This window comes from Filicampus tigris, chromosome 5, assembly GCF_054856515.1.
Source record: "Filicampus tigris isolate MCC_2025a chromosome 5, RoL_Ftig_1.0, whole genome shotgun sequence".
Classification (NCBI taxonomy): domain Eukaryota; kingdom Metazoa; phylum Chordata; class Actinopteri; order Syngnathiformes; family Syngnathidae; genus Filicampus; species Filicampus tigris.
This window is the reverse complement of record NC_141221.1, coordinates 19,096,124-19,112,395: the sequence shown is the minus strand read 5'-3', so window position 1 is coordinate 19,112,395 and position 16,272 is coordinate 19,096,124. Positions and strand designations below refer to the sequence as shown.

The window sequence follows — 16,272 nt, the reverse complement described above, 5'->3', positions numbered from 1 at the left end:
TGACAACAATCCACTCTAATAAGGAAACAACACTTCACTGCGCTTCCATGGCAAAATATAATGTATTTTTTAAAATGTAGTAACCCCTTATCGAGGTACAGGTAAGATGACGGCACCTTGAAGTTTGACTGCTCTGCATCCTTGGTGGATTCATCCTAGTATTTAATGAGACAAATATTCTAACAGTAAACTGCTGAGGATAGAATGCAGTTTTACGTGTGTGCAGAAATGAGGCTACTCCCCAATAAAGGAGCATCTTGTCCTTGTATAATAGGCTCATTCATAGTTATAAAAGATTGACGCATGCAGTAAGAATAATAGATTGCATCATATTGACAGCATTTAGGTGCTACAAGTCAAGCTCAAGGTCCTAAACAACCACGCTGTGTGTTGTGCAGAATAAAATATAACCTGCAGACTCCTCTATCGTCGAAGCAAATATGCTTGGTTGAGGCGTCATGTTCCATTGGCTGCAATGTGAGAATCACCTAAATAACTGCCAGGGTTATTTTCTAAAGGGATCCTTTACAAAGAAGAGTCAATCTAATGAGGTTCATTCAAATGAAGAAGTCATAGATCTCTGCACCCACCCACACGCATTACCCCCCTTGACAATAATGATGAATGACCCCAGTGACTGGGTGGGGGAAGGATGGCACAGGGAGATTCATGCAAAACCACCACAGACAAGATGGGATGAAGGGGGGGTGGGGGGTGGGGTTGGGACTTGATGCAGGGAGCAGAGATAGTGAGGTGAGAAAGATAGAGCGAGCATTAGATGAGCAGCGAGCTCTTCTCTGGCTGGGTGTCACCAACGGCACTTCAACTAAAAGTCCCAGAAGGAGCCTATACATCACAGACCCTTCCTCTTCGCTACAAGACAAGCCGTCTTGGCCACTTTTTCCAGGTCAGTAGTCACAGCATTCTGTCAGCTTAACCAAAGGTCTAGTTTTGTGAAACCCAAAGTCAAGTTGAAGAGTAATGAGGGCACGGTCCTCTTAGGAGGCACCTCAGGCATCATCCTGCCAACAGGCGGGGGCAGCTTGAGAACGACGCAGCTTGAATGTGAAAGGCCAACTGCTTCGCCATGGCAGAAACAATGTGTAGTGGTTCTCCTAAACACTTTCTTCCGCCTGCTCTTTGTATTTACAAAGAGCTCAGTCAATGAAATACCATTTGTGAGCACCAAAAGATGTCACAGCTCTGCCACTGAAGTCTCTTGATTTAAAAAGCAATGACAGTTTCAACCGATATGTTCCTAAAATTTCACGGATGAGACATGTAACATGATGTAAACAGGTGGTGAATTTTCTAATGAAAGATCTCAGGAGACCGACAGATAGCACGGAGACTCACATCTGTACATAAAAGGCTAGTCTGGAGATAGAACCCACCCAGGGTTACCTATGGGAAACAGAATGGCAAAACTGATTCAAGTCTCAATTTTTTTTAAGTAAAGGACAGACGCCAAGAATAAAATTTCTAATTTGGATCATTGGCTAACAGCACACCTTATTAGATTCACAATATATGTGTCTGAAGACTGATATCAAGCTTGCTGCATCCATGTGATGCAACATGTATTGGAACCATGATTCCCAACCACTGTACTGTGGCACATTAGTGTGCAGCGTCACTTAGATGGGGTGGAAATTATCATTCATTAATTACAAACAAGATATTTTTGTTGAGCTATTTACACCCGCAACCTATAATGATAAATAATATTCCACTAGATGGCAGAAGTTACCATCAACCTGTATAGCCACATGTTGCTGTTCACACTGAGTAAGTAAATTGAGACAAGATCAGCATGATTCCATTGCATAGTACAGTATATACTTTTCCCAACATTTTGGTTTTTAGTTGTCCTATGAGGATTTGCTAGTATAAAATGTACTGTATATGCTTTGTACTCTATTTCGATATATTTACAACGCACAATAGATCAAATGTTGGACACTTTTGAATTCACTTACCATACATAAAATAAAAATGTAGTTATGCATAGTATATTATTAGACTACATAGAATAATATTTGATTTAACTCTAACAACAGATAATATACTAACATACAACTAATATCCAAATGATTAATAATGAAGGTTATTATACTAATTATTGATAATGTACCTTGTCCATATATTCTTATACTTTCACATATACTACGGTAATACATATGTACTTTTCCATGGCAATGCCAACAATAACAATAAAATAATATAATATTACTGATAATATAACAGCTAGTGTTGCAACATCTCATTATCAAGCCCTTCCTTATATTTCTGAAAAATGTTGGTTTTATATCTCATTTTGAACTGGTGAATGTTTGCACATTGTTGTAGATCGACATTCAGTCTGTTCCAGACTTTCACTCCACATACAGATATACAAAAGCTTTTCATTGTTGTACTTGAGTACTTAGGTTATACATTCCCCTCAAACCATAGCCACACTCTCTCTGAAATCATATTTTGGATGTGGCAGTAAGTTACGTCTTACATGAATTGTACATTTTAGAATTCCACAAGATTAAACAATTTTAAATTCGTATTGAATATCATACTTTTAAGTCCAAGAGGACAAATTATAGAGAAGATTGAACCGAGTGGTAACAAATGTTGCTCTCAAGCTCTTGAGAAGACATGAAATAGGATAGACTGATTACCAAAACTGTTTATTATAGCTGCATATTCTTCCTTAAAAACTGACAAGGAGTTTGTGTTTCTTACCCCTAATGTCCCAGCAAACGCAAAACCAATTTAATGCCTCTTGAAATAAATGCAAATTTTAATAATGACTTTATGAGAATAACCAAGTCAAATGCTTGCGAATTTGAAACGCTATCCCCTTTGGAACCCTTGCAGAGTCAATGTACGACTGAGTGTGCGCATGGTGTTTGATGTTGGGTGGCTGTTCATTCTTGAGCAAAGCTGCAGATCCCAGTGGAACGGTGTTTGATCTTGGCTTGTGCTCTCTTGTGTTGGAACGATCTGCTGAAGTTCAGAGATGAGAAAACACAGCACAGCACAGAATCAGAGAGCAAAAGAGTTAATCAGCCCTTTGATTTGGCGCATAAAGGGTAAGGTAACAGTGGTAAGCAGTAGGTTTTTTAAAAGGAGGCTTGCATGGAGGGCTGAAAATAATACATTAAACTAGTACGGTGTAACATTCCTATAGACACGATCCGCATTCTTAATTTACCGATTAAAGACATTTTCAAATGATGTTCCTCAAGATTGGATTATTCGTTTGAAAACCTTGAAAGTTATTTTATAAAATGCCATGGTGCGTTCTTTTCTCTTGGAGAATTCAAGGTTTTTAGTGTGAATGACACATCATATCCAAGTACAGAGGAACCTCCAAAGTCGAACACAATTCTGCATAGCTGATTATGTTCCATTTTAATGTGTCTTCTCCTGTCCCGAAAAGATGTATACAAGTGTACAGAGTAATTTGTTCTTATCATTACTTAAATGTGAATTTACCTCTATTCAATTGAATACACTACTAAGACAAGATATCTAATGTTCAGACTGATAAAATATATATATATATTTTTTTTGCAAATACTCAGTCATTTTCAATTCAAAGCCTGAAACATCTTCCAAAAAAGCTGGGACAGGGGCATGTTTACCACTATGTTACATGACATTTGCATTTAACAACACTCAAGAAGCTTTGGGGAACCGAAGACACAAATTGTTAAGGTTTGTAAATGTGATGTTGTCAATTAATCAACCAAACTTAATTGATAGAGCGCTTTTCATACATAGGAATTAGTACTGTCAAGCGATTAAAATATTTAATCACAGTTAATCCCATTTTTTCATAGTTAACTCGTAGTTAATCGCATATTTTACATATTGTAAAAAAAATCCCTTGATTTTTCTGTCCCATTATTTTCTTGAATTTTAATACCTTAACATGAATAAGAGGATTGATTTTCTTATGCAAATATTTTATTAAAGTGAAGTCAACCCAAACAATATTTTTTTCAAGAATATGTTCTATGCAGGCCCACTAGTTGAGACAAGGCATTCTGATAATTATTGCATTTGTGGAATAAGAGTTAATCCACCTGTTTTTAGCCATCACTGGGGGTGGCCATTTTGTCACGTCTGCCGACTAAAAATGACATCACAGTTTCTCAGATCTCAGGTAACAACCAATCACAGCTCACCTGTTTTCTTAAACTGAGCTTGGTCATTGTTTGAGCCCTCAGGGCATCTGTGATGTCATTTTCAGTTGACGGAAGTGATAAAATGGCCGACCCCTGAGATTGCTAGATTTTGCTGCTTGACTCATATTCCACAAACACAATATTAATCAGAATACCTTGTTTTAACTAGGGGGCCTGCATAGAACATATTCTTGAAAAAAAAATGTTTGGGTTGACTTCCTCTTCAATTGAAAAAACAAGCATTGGAGTTAACTCACACAAACAGCCCCTCAGCCCTTTCAAATACACGCACACACCTACATGTGCGCGCATGCATGCACCCACACGCACACGCGTCCGCGCATGCACACACCCACACGCACAATCATTTACATTAGTGTTGTTCTGACAGATATGTTTATTTTGTCTTGAGAGCGACTTGCTGCTCAAGCGCCGCCTGGATTTAGAACTATACGAGAGCAGTCATTTTTACATGCGTCACTTTGATTGGACTCTGGCAATGACTTAATCGAGAAAAAAGATTATTACTCGCTGCTCGAGTGTCTTATAAGGGTATTTTGTTTATTAAAATTCTGTTGTGGGTATATTTTAATGTAAATTGTGTCAGATAAATGAATGAGAAACAGTTGGTGCAACGGCTCTCGATTGCGCGGCATGGGTCCTGCTGTTATAAAATACATCTGCAAACGGCATATTATTTTGTATTTATAATTTTTCTAAAATCCTGCAATATTGTTTTGTGAGTAAATATTTATATTGTGCTTAAGTATTTATTCCTTTTTGATTTGGTTTGTTCTCAAACCTATATTGAAAAAACCATACCACGGCCTCCGAAGATAAGGAAGAACAACTTATAAGTGTTACATTACCAATGCGTGAGCAATTCATCCCCATCGTCAATATTTTGTAGCAGATGTAACGCCTCCTCTCTTCTAAAGCTTTTTTTTTTTTAAATATACATGTATAGATCATGGTGACCAGCAGCCTTTATCAATGCAGCCGCAGGTTGCTATAGAAACCTTAATCACGCGATCAAAAAAACTGACGGCGTCAAAAGGGGGTTGGATTAACGCATAGAATAACATGCTAAATTGACAGCCCTAATAGGAATACAACTCAAAGTTCTTCACGTAAATGAAATCACCCTCCTGTCCACGGTCCACCATCCCCAAGGATGCAAACTCACATACACAAACATACATAAGATAAAAGGTAAGAGTGCAAAAGAATGACCTAAGGACTTGAGGCTGAGCACAGAGAATTTCGTTGGGAAACGGCATCTCATGGAGCCGTCTGCACCAGGACCAGATCGCAGGCCGCAGCTGCAGACCGCCAGCATAAAAATAAAAATAAAAAAAACAGGTAAACTTATCAACATAAAAGTCTACAGACTAATAGGATTTAGAAACATAAATGATACACTAAAATTAGAGCTATGTAAAATTAAATAAGAGACAAGAGACCGAAAAGACAAGAGGTAAGAGACTGAAATTATACTACAAAATTAAGAAAAGTAAATATATACAGTGATCCCTCGCTACTTCGCGCTTCAACTTTCGCGCCCTCGGTGCACCACGGATTTTTCAGAAGCATTCATAACTATTTATATATTTATATTGCTTAAAAGCTAAAGTAAAAAGGTGGTTCTTGAACGTGGTTTTAAAAACACGGCTACACACTGTGGCTAGGAAATTTTTATACATTTTAGCCACATTGGCCAAGAGGTTTCATGAGCCAGTGCCAACACTGCAAGCAGGTACAAACCACTTTGATACGAATATGTTAAAACAATAAACCATAACAAATAAGAATTATAAATTTTTGTCTAAACTAAGGAAAATCAGGCATTGCTTAATTTTTGTGGTCCATCTGAATTATTTTAAAAAACAAATTCGTGGACAAAAATTATGTTCCCTTCAATTTAATATATTGTTGCACAAACCTTTGAGACAAACACTGCAATGAAGAAATTTCTGTAACCCTCAATAAAGTGTTGCAGCAAGCCAGTTGGCTAGTCAGTTGCCTAAATGTTACTCACGGCCCCATCTTTGTCATCGTCAAAGAGCACAAACCGATGCTGCTCAACGGACACACCAAAAATTCTAATCAAAGCTGACCAATACCTATGAGACGACTCTGGTAAACAAGGTCCATCAGGAAGAGGAAAAACGGCAAATAGAACTGTTAAAATAAAATAAAACCATTAACTGCCCAAAACATCCCTGGCAGTCATATATATACTCGTATATAGGTTGACTTGCACACAAAGAAATCACTGTAGTCGGAATCAAGCAAATGCAGTATTAGGACTTTGGCGACTATGTAAGACTGGCTGCGAACAATCAAAGTAATTATCAAAGTAAACTTCATGTCTCTCTGCAGAAAGTATACTTGTACTCTGCAACACAGGCGGGAGGAGGAGAAAGAAAGCCATCTATAACAGCATAGAGGATGCAGTGAATGTTACTAGGTGGCTCTGGCAAAAGACAGATGGTCAGGCACTGCTCAGGCACACGCTGAGGCCTGATCAACCTCAGCTGGGTCGCCTGAGTCAGGGTGTCTGGCGTTCAAAAGAACTGAAGAACTGGTGGACTCAGGTTATTTTAGGTACCCCTAAAGATGTGTCGTAGCTATGCAAAAAAACATAAATGAGTCATTACACTACACAAAACGAAACAAACATTTTATTTGATGCCTGCCACCATCATAGATGGATCTTATACTATGTAGAAATACATGCTGTCATACAGTATGGATTAAAGTATTGGAAGACAACTCTTAATTGATCAATCAATGTTGTTTCCCACTAGATTTTAATTCTTCATTAATTGCTTTCAGCACTGTAAGTTTGAAGAAAATCTCTTGGATATGGTGTATTTTCTGTTCCACAGTTCATAAAGCAAGGTTCATATAGATACGCTTGGATGTGTTTGCTGTAGGAAAACTTGACTTGACCAGAGGTAAATATACTGTAATAACTTACAACATAGAAGTCATCTGGAGCCTTGCTGTGTGAAGAAAGGACTCCGACTGCAGTGATAGGCTCTCTCTGCATCTGGTCACTGGCCCCAGACATGATAATGTTCTGACAAAATCTGGGGGAAATCAGACTGGCAATGATTTCTCTCCATATATGTACCTGGAATGTAAGTTCATATTTGCATAAGGCTGTACGTGTACAATTTGGTACAAAAACAAAAATGAAATCACCGAAAGACTGACAGTTGCACAAATTGCCTTTCGCATCATTAAGCTTCATTACACAGTGAATGGACAGTGCTCTTTCTGGCTGAAAGGTCCAGAACGCCACAGTATTGACTTCTCAATGAGGCTTATTGGGATGTAAAAGAAAAGGCGTCCTTCTAACACAGAATCAAATGACAACTCAGACCAAAAAGCATTTGGAGACCACCCAATTACTTCAACAAGTCACAAATTAGAGAGAGCAATCACGTATTTTCAAGGAAGTCCCCATCAATTGCTATCTATCCCTGTCTAAGGGAATTTTTGGCCTAATGGGTATGCATTCTATGCAAGCCTTTTACAGGGTAAGTGGCTTTGCAAAGGTTTCTGATGCAACTTTATTCAATTAACTTTAAAGCATTGTTGTACTAACTGACAAACTTAGTGCATTCAATCTTGATGTTTACAGAATCTATCGCAATTACCTTGATCAAATTAAGTGATTCACTCCAGAAACAGCTGTCCCCTAACAAATGTTAGATTGCTGCCGTTATTCAAATGAAGCAGGTTGGCGAATTGACTAACTGAAAGACAGATCTCTTTGTGACATGAATTTGAGTCTGAGGCTCGGAATCCTGACTCCTAAAAGATGTGTTTCTGGAGAGCTAACCAAGCCTCCCAGAACAGAAAGATATTGGTAATAGTGTGAAATTAATTTGAAAAAAACTTGTAAGTCATTTGTGTAGTTGTAGTATAGTGAGAGAAGGCATGTGCCACTAAGAATGCCGTATTAGGTAACTTAGACAGACTGGAATAGTACTGATTAGTCGATTTGCGCAATTGATTGTTGATTAAGTGTGAGGTAAAGCTGAGGCAAAACGTAATGCATTTAAACTGCCTTTTCAGGGCTCTGTCTGACCAGAGCAGTTGAAACAGTTTGTGTTGAACTGAATCATTCCTTTCCTAAAAAGAAGACAATATATTGGTATTGATGTTTCCTAAAAGATTGAAGCTGCTACATAATCTAACATTAAATATTTCATTCCATTTTATTGAACACATTATTTTATCATATGAACATTGTATTTAGGTGAGACTTTACTGCTAGGACTTACCAGTTTTTTGTTTCACATTACATGCGATTACAGTGGACCCCCTCTATTTGTAGGTGATGGCCTACGAATAGCAGAAATCTGTGAATAATTGATGGCCATTATAATTGCATTGCATTTTTTTAAACCCCAATTATTATTGAATTAGTGGGCATGAAGCGTCAGTAAGCATTTTCCATAAAAAATAGAAGTAAATAAAATATATTTTAAAAAAATATTGGAAAAATACAGAGGGGGAAAAAAACATAAATACAGGTAAGTAAATATGCAGGTGCCGAACTGCGAGTTTGCAGGGGTCCACTGTACAGCTGTTCCTGTTTATAGAAAATATAACGAGTAGCCTACTTTGTTCCCCTCATTTTACTGAATGTGAACTGAACTGTCACCTTTAAAACCTTAACCCTTAAAACCAAGGACTTAAAAAATGATTTTTGTGTCCCCAAGCATAAAGCCTAGCCAAAGAATGAATGGGTTACAATCCTTACCATTTTCTGTATGCGGACAGCTACACAATGTATATCAATGTATTGCTCTGACATCAGGCAAAAGATACATTGACAACACCTTGGACTGATCCCAGTCAATCACATGACGCATATTGTGACACATAACCATTCAAACTCACACTTACACTGTCACTGAGTAGGACCTGAATCCACGCTGCCAGCAGCAAAGTATGGCGAGTGTACCACTACATCATCAGTGATTTCAACACAGACTTTTTGATACAGTACTTAAATAAATCACAGGCCACTGTATGAAGTGCTGGAGTTCAGAAGAAGGGCTGTTAAAATGCGCTCAGGAGTTGGATTTTTGTTTACCTGACTGAAGCTTCTTTATCCCCTCAGTTCTGTTTCTTCGGACTTTGTGCCTCCAACCTCCAGGAAGTCAGAGCCTACAGGGTCTACTAACAAATCATTAACTAATACTAGGGCTGTTAAGTTTTTATGCAGTCGCTCCAGGTTTCTTTAGAGCTAAAAATAATAATAATAATAGTAAAAATAAATATATAAATACATTTCTAATGTCCTACATAACTTCGCCATCCACCATCATGCATAATGTCATTCAAGGAAAGAGATAACACATATACTGTACATGAGAGGTTTTATGAAATCTCATATTGAAAGTAATTCCATTTATCAGGGTCAGGTTGCAGAGGGAGCTCCCTGCATCAACTCAGACTAAAGGCAGATAGACATAAAAGACGCTGGCCAACAGTGACAGACACTTAGCCCCGGCTGTCGGCACGTCACGCTGGAGGAATACACCGCAGCGACAGACAGCGACGCTGACCATTAAAGTACCTTCTGCGAATGCATAAGATGTAATACCCGTCCATACCATCGGCGGCGGTAGTCACCATTTCTCATGGTTAGAAATATCCAACCGGAAAGATGTTGGCCGTGAGCGGATTATAAAAACGTAAACAATGCATTCAGCTATATTCTTCGCTCACGATGAACTCCCTCACGTTCTTGACACGGTATTGTGAAATACTTACATTGTCAACTCTCGCGCTTGTACTTTGCTCACTGCTTTTACGCATTTGTCACTTCACGTTGGTGCGCCGAGCGCTGATTTGCTAGCTAACAGCCAATCAGAGTGACCAAATGTCACGACTGGCGACGGCGATTCAACATGCGTAAACGCTCCCAAGACGCTTACAGACGGGTTATAACACTACGACGGTGGCCACTACATCAAACAGACGGCGCATTCAGACGCCACGACGCTTCATGACCTCCAACGTCGGTTTGGTCTATCAGGGCCTTTATGGTCCCGGGCCACCACTTGTGATCACAGGAAAGAGGGAGGACACAGATCAATCTGTAAATTGAGAGCTTCGCCTTTTGGCTTAGCTCTTCCCTCACTCATGAACAAGACCCTCAGATACTTGAACTCCTCCATTTGGCGCCCCAAGTTCCTGTCCCACATTCGCATGGGCACTTCACCCCTTTCCCAGTGAGGGTTAAACTTGCTGTTCCCAATAAAGTATTTTTGTCTATTATGAGGTTCAATGCTGTATGATTCAATGTATTTCCATGTACTGTATTATTCCCACATCCGTAAAGATATTGCATCAGCTTGGAATGAATGAATTTTAGATCCCAGCAAATTGTTTCTAAATCCCAAGTCGACCACTGTCACGAAATGTGATTGACATTAGAGTTTCCACTCTGTCATATCGTAATCATCCAAATATTATTATGTTGTACAATTTAATAACATTATATTGGGTTGTATAGTATAAATAGTATATAGGTCAAAAGCAACATCATCATATGCAACCTGATCAAATAAAATAAATTATATCATTTTGTAATTATGATCGTCATTTATTAAAATCTGACACTGTTTACTGGTGTGTTGCCTCTGGTAATGTATTGGGTTCGTGAGTTGCACTTGATGTGCTCACTTTTCCCAAATTGTTCGTTACAAGAAATTATTCTATAATTGAAGGGATAATGCTCAGCGGCAATCTGCCAACTCCTATGACCAGATTTTTCACCAAGCTGACACAGTCCGCCTGCATGATCTCCTGAAATGGTTTTCACATTTTACGGAAAAAACAAGACATGGTCAAGAGTTAACGCTTCAGATTTTTACAAAAAAAACAAAAGTAAAAAAAAAACATTTTAGTCTTTTTTTTCTTCCCATCCAATCTTCTGCAAAATTGTGAATAAGATAAGTATGGTTCAGTGGAATTTTAATGCTCAGACATTATATAGAGTCTGTTAGGACATTAGTAGTTAGGTTTTATTTTTTCTGTCTGAATACAAGACTACGGCTACAATATATTTTGGGCTCACTGTGTATAATTATAGGATGAGTCCGATTTCTCATAGTTGCCCTCAAAAGGCAATTACCGGTAGCTTATTTTTGTACCATGGTAAGAGCATTATAAACAATGTATGAATGTGTCACTGTTACTGTCAAATGTTTCCTTGAGCATGCTGAAGTAAAAGAAGCCCAATTTACGGTATATATGTGCATTGTCAGAATTGATATCAAATTAGTCCTTATTATGCTGTCCAAAAATCCTCTACTCTATTTTATGAGTTGAAGCACAGGTGAACAGATTAGTATGTGATGGATGTCATTGTATTTCATTCAGAAATATGACAACAATGTGGGACTAATCAATCAACTGAATGAATTATAATCCTTATCATGTTAAAAAATAGCCCCCGACCGCGTAGCTTGGCTTGGCCAGGCGGTCTCCAACTGCCCACATGACATGAGCAGCCAACTACCTCATCCGCAAGATGACGTCTTGCACTCTGCCTGAACTTTGAACGCCCTGGTTCTAATGCAAACGAGGCATGCTGCTACGATTGGCCGGGGCTCGGCTACGCTCCATCCCACACCGGCCCAAATGTTCTGTTACGCCCAATTCTACCTGTGCAAGGTCTAGAAAAATACCAAAAGAAAGAAAACTCCAAGTTTGTATACAGTTAAAATAGGCTTTGTGCTAGACTTATGCTAGGCACAAAAATACGGCCCTAAGGTTCATTAGCAGGGTTTTTTTTTGTTTTTAGCACACACCCTCCTTGTCATCATCATCATCACGCCACCCTTCTCAAACACTCACAAATTTCACAGCCCATTCTTTCACATCAAGGTGTTGGCATCCTTCTAAAATAGGTGTGCTTATTTAGAACCTCTTGTGGCAATGTTGAAGTTGCGATCATGACATTTCAGGTGTCGAGACAGGCAGCCAAAACGTGCTGAGAAAAGGTGCAACTGGTAGAGTATTTGTCTAATGATAGAAGAGGTGAGAAAACAGTATTGAGATATGAACAAAAAAAATCTATTATCATTGGCATCCACTATAAATTAAGACATCAGGTTTCTGTGAGGAGTAGCTGTTGGAGGATTCTTAGCACTGAAACTTGTAAATCTAACAGTGAGACTATGGTTCACATTTTACTTTGTGTTTCAAGTACAGTATATTTTATGGCTACTCAAGATTAACACTGATTCAAAATCCCTATCTTCTGAGTGCATAAACCCACTGTATGGTAGCTAGTTGAGTAAGAGGTAGCGGGTGACCCTGCACCATGCTCCACGAATGACTCTGCGCCTAAATCATTTTAAAACAGTGATCGTTTCCTTTTCCTGTTTAAAGGTCACCGGCTGTGTTTTGTAATTTGCTGACACTCATCTTGCAGCTGAAGATGGAGATTTCTGTGTTGCCACCTTGAGAGTACCAGTAATAATATCCTTATATCAACTTGGGAAATCTACTGCGCCCCCAATGTCGCTGTCACCTGTATGAACCCATTATGCACTGTGTAGAAATGTGCAGGGCTCATTTCAGATATGACCCTCACTCCCTCCTCCTCTCTTTTCTGACTACGCATATAAACCCCATGTCTCCTGAATAGCTTATAATAACATGTTTTAAGAAGCCTGTCCTTAGTGCCCCCATAGGATGGAACCTTGCAAGGCTTTATAATATCATGCTTTTCTCTAATTAAAGGTCAGTTTCGTCTCGTTTTTGCCATTGTTGAGGAATCTGTTGGGGGAAAAATGGTGCCTTTGTCCAATGGGATATAATTTTCATTGACAACATCTGTCTTTCTGGCTATTGCAATTAATTATCTATGGTAAAAATCAACGTTTCTAAATCAGTTTCAGATTTTAAAACCAATTTATGCAGGGATTGCATTACACCAGGACTCTATAGCCCTGTCAGAAATCGGTGTAGTCTCTTTTAAGTCCCTCCAGCGTTTTTTTTGATATTCTCAAATATATTTATAAATTATTGGTCAAGCACCCCTTTGGCCCCGTGAGAGAAAAACATCCTTGAGCCGTCCCTGAATTTATGATCAAAGGAAAAAATCCAATAGATTTCACTGATCACAATGTTAGATTTACTTCGACAATGTACGGTACATTGTGGTGAAGTCATAATAGTAGTGGAAGAGTCCTATTTTCACCCACTCAATCATCTTTCTGGTGTATTAAAATTCAAGCAACAATTGCTCTTTGTCAGGCCAGAATATATGAACACTTATCTAAGAATTCAACATTGATAAAACGGTACAGCTGTTTGGCATTTTCACTTTTGAGCATAGGTATATATATATATATATATATATATATATATATATATATATATATATATATATATATATGTATATATATATATATATATATATATATATATGTGTATATGTATATATATATATATATATATATATATATATATATATATATATTTATATATATAGATATATTGTCATCCATCATAAACATGTCAAGAGGAAGCCACTATGAAATATGATACAATAATCAGTGTGAAATACTGTGCAGATCCACATATGCACAAAAATGTCATGACTTCTTCCTTATACGTGTGTGTGTGTGTGTGTGTGGACTGTATATACACAACTGTTCAACAAAGACAGCAATCATTAGCCAAAGTTTTAACAAAACCCAACTGAATGACTGACAATGTTCATACATTTTTCCCCATTGTCAGAGGAGATGTTGTAAACATAACTGTACTTGTTATATTTAATATTTATCTTTTTTTTTTTTATAATTTTTTTTTTTTTGTGGTTTAAAATACAGTATTATTTTTTCCAATGCATTTCAATGGGTGTCAATTATACATGGATTTTCGCTATGGCGGTCGTCGTCTGTAAAGTAAATTAACAAGTTGTTTAAATAGATGTATTGCTCCATCTTCTGATCAAATTGATGATTTTTTTTCTTGATCTCTGATCGCTGATGGACCCCAAATATCCTGATTGTGTAAAGCCTGGTGAAAATCTACAGTAATGTGGACTGAGCATTGCATGAAAGTTTGATGATCATGGATCTGCCACAAAAAGGATGCAAGGGCCCGTTCATGGCTTCTCACAGTTTGTTGGAATTTAATACTGCAACCTGATTGCTTTACTGAAACTTTGTTATGGCACACCTGCATCACATACAGTATAATTAATTTAAGCGTGTCGATTGTACACATTATGTTTGTTTTCACCTCTTCAACCTTTCTAGTTATCTCTGTGATTGTAGAATTTTTGTGTGTATATTTTCAACAAAATAACTCACTTGTTTGGAGCATTAACATGCAATTAGAGATGGTGAGTTTTTTTAAGCATTTATTTTTGTCTAATTATACAGGCTTCTTATATCTCATCTTATCATCCCACACTTGCATGCACACCACACATATTCTCAGACACATGCATACTTCTCTCCGTCTGGTGGGGAGTCTGGACTGCTCCGACTGACTGCGCCTCACTGCCCTTGTGCAGTGGTGTGCCAGTTGTGCCTTCCCCCATTGCTGTGAATGCCACCATCTGGCATGCCACGTGGACATCATAATCTCCCCTTAATTACATTAGCAGTGCAATCAGTTACTGCATTACAAGGCCGGGCAAAGAGCTTTTAAATCTTGGAGGAAATCATAAATAATTGCACTAACTACCCAGCGCCAGATGTGCGTGCCAACTTGGCTTCCATGAGATCAATAGTAACCTCAACAACGGTGTTTCAAATGAACAAAAACCCAAGTATTTTGGGGCACACTGGTTCTTACCACTAACTCATGTCCCCATGCTTTAGCTTTGCCTTCCCTAATATTGTGTTTCCTCACACATAGATGTTCAGCTTTATTGGCTGTCCAGTCAACTACCTGTTGCAGTAGCTTTTCTACACAAGTGTAGTGACTTATGACATCCAGGAGACAATGTGTATGTGGTGTTTCTTACTGTTCTGTCCATTGCTGCACCTCTCAGTCATATTGCTGTCATGTAATTAGATGTCAAAAATTTAAATCCAACTACTCTCCGTTGTTGGATTGAAGTGTGTATGTGAATGCATGTGTGTAGTGTAAGTAGACATTGCACATTACATGATATTATCGCTGCCTCTCCTTGGAGGGTATGTCGTCTTGTATTGCTTGCTACTTTTCACTCATCTTCCTGTCATGTTCTCAGCTCCCAGGGCTGCTCGCACTGACACACTTCTCAGTCAGCTCCTAGACAGCTTGGAGGACTTCTTCAGACTACTATGAAGTGGCGCAGCTCTTTAATATTGTACAGATAGAGATATAGTATAATAACATTATTTCAGAAGTATGGTATCACTGAAAAATACTTTTTTTCACACATTGGAATAAATTGATTAATGAAAGGCATTTGAATTTACATCACAGAGGATGCCTGCATGTGTCTGCTTTGAGCCACCGTCCCCTATTTTCATAGACACGTGCGCTCGGCATAAAAAGTGGCACATCTTCATTTTCATGCTGGGGCAAGCCTATCTTAGCGTTCCCGGGAATTTGGCAGACCGCGCTTTGTCTCGCTGAGCGGGGACTGAGGGCATTTTCTATTACGCACCCCCGGCGTACCTGACAATTTCATGACAGAAAATAGTCTAGACTTGAGGCCAGGTGAAACCAGGTCTAAGTTGTGGCGCAGGTGATGTAACACAATTTTGATGGCTTTGATCCAGGCGCAGGCAGACAGATTCTGCGCTCCGCTGATGTGTGGTGGATGTCATCATATTTCTTGTTACCCTTAAAAGTTGTTCTACCTTGTCTTCGGAGGCTGTGGTATGACGGGTCACAATAGACATGAACAGGCTCGCTCCAATTCACCTCTCTAACTTTTTTCTGCGCCATACCAAACCAACTAAAAAAGGAGCAAATATTTAAGTAGTATAAAAATAAAGAAATAGACACCCACAATAGAATATTGCAGCATGTTAAAAAAATAAAGACAAAAGAATATATGCAATCCCCAAATTAATTGACAAAAATGATTATA

The 16,272-nt window shown here is 38.4% G+C and overlaps 1 protein-coding gene across 4 annotated transcripts in view; it reads right to left on the bottom strand.

The window, feature by feature from the left end:
- LOC147147682 (multivesicular body subunit 12B-like) overlaps window positions 1–9,364 on the bottom strand; it is a 42,263-nt gene extending 32,899 nt beyond the window's left edge. The window contains exons 1-2 of one of the 4 annotated variants that reach the window (XM_086031036.1): window positions 9,304–9,364; window positions 7,171–7,282 (exon numbers count right to left, since the gene is read on the bottom strand). In XM_086031036.1, coding sequence (XP_085887162.1) covers window positions 7,171–7,263 — 93 coding nt within the window. In that variant the 5' untranslated portion in view covers window positions 7,264–7,282; window positions 9,304–9,364. The other 3 variants (XM_086031038.1, XM_086031039.1, XM_086031037.1) reach the window with 3 other exon arrangements.
- Between the last annotated feature and the right edge of the window lie 6,908 nt (window positions 9,365–16,272).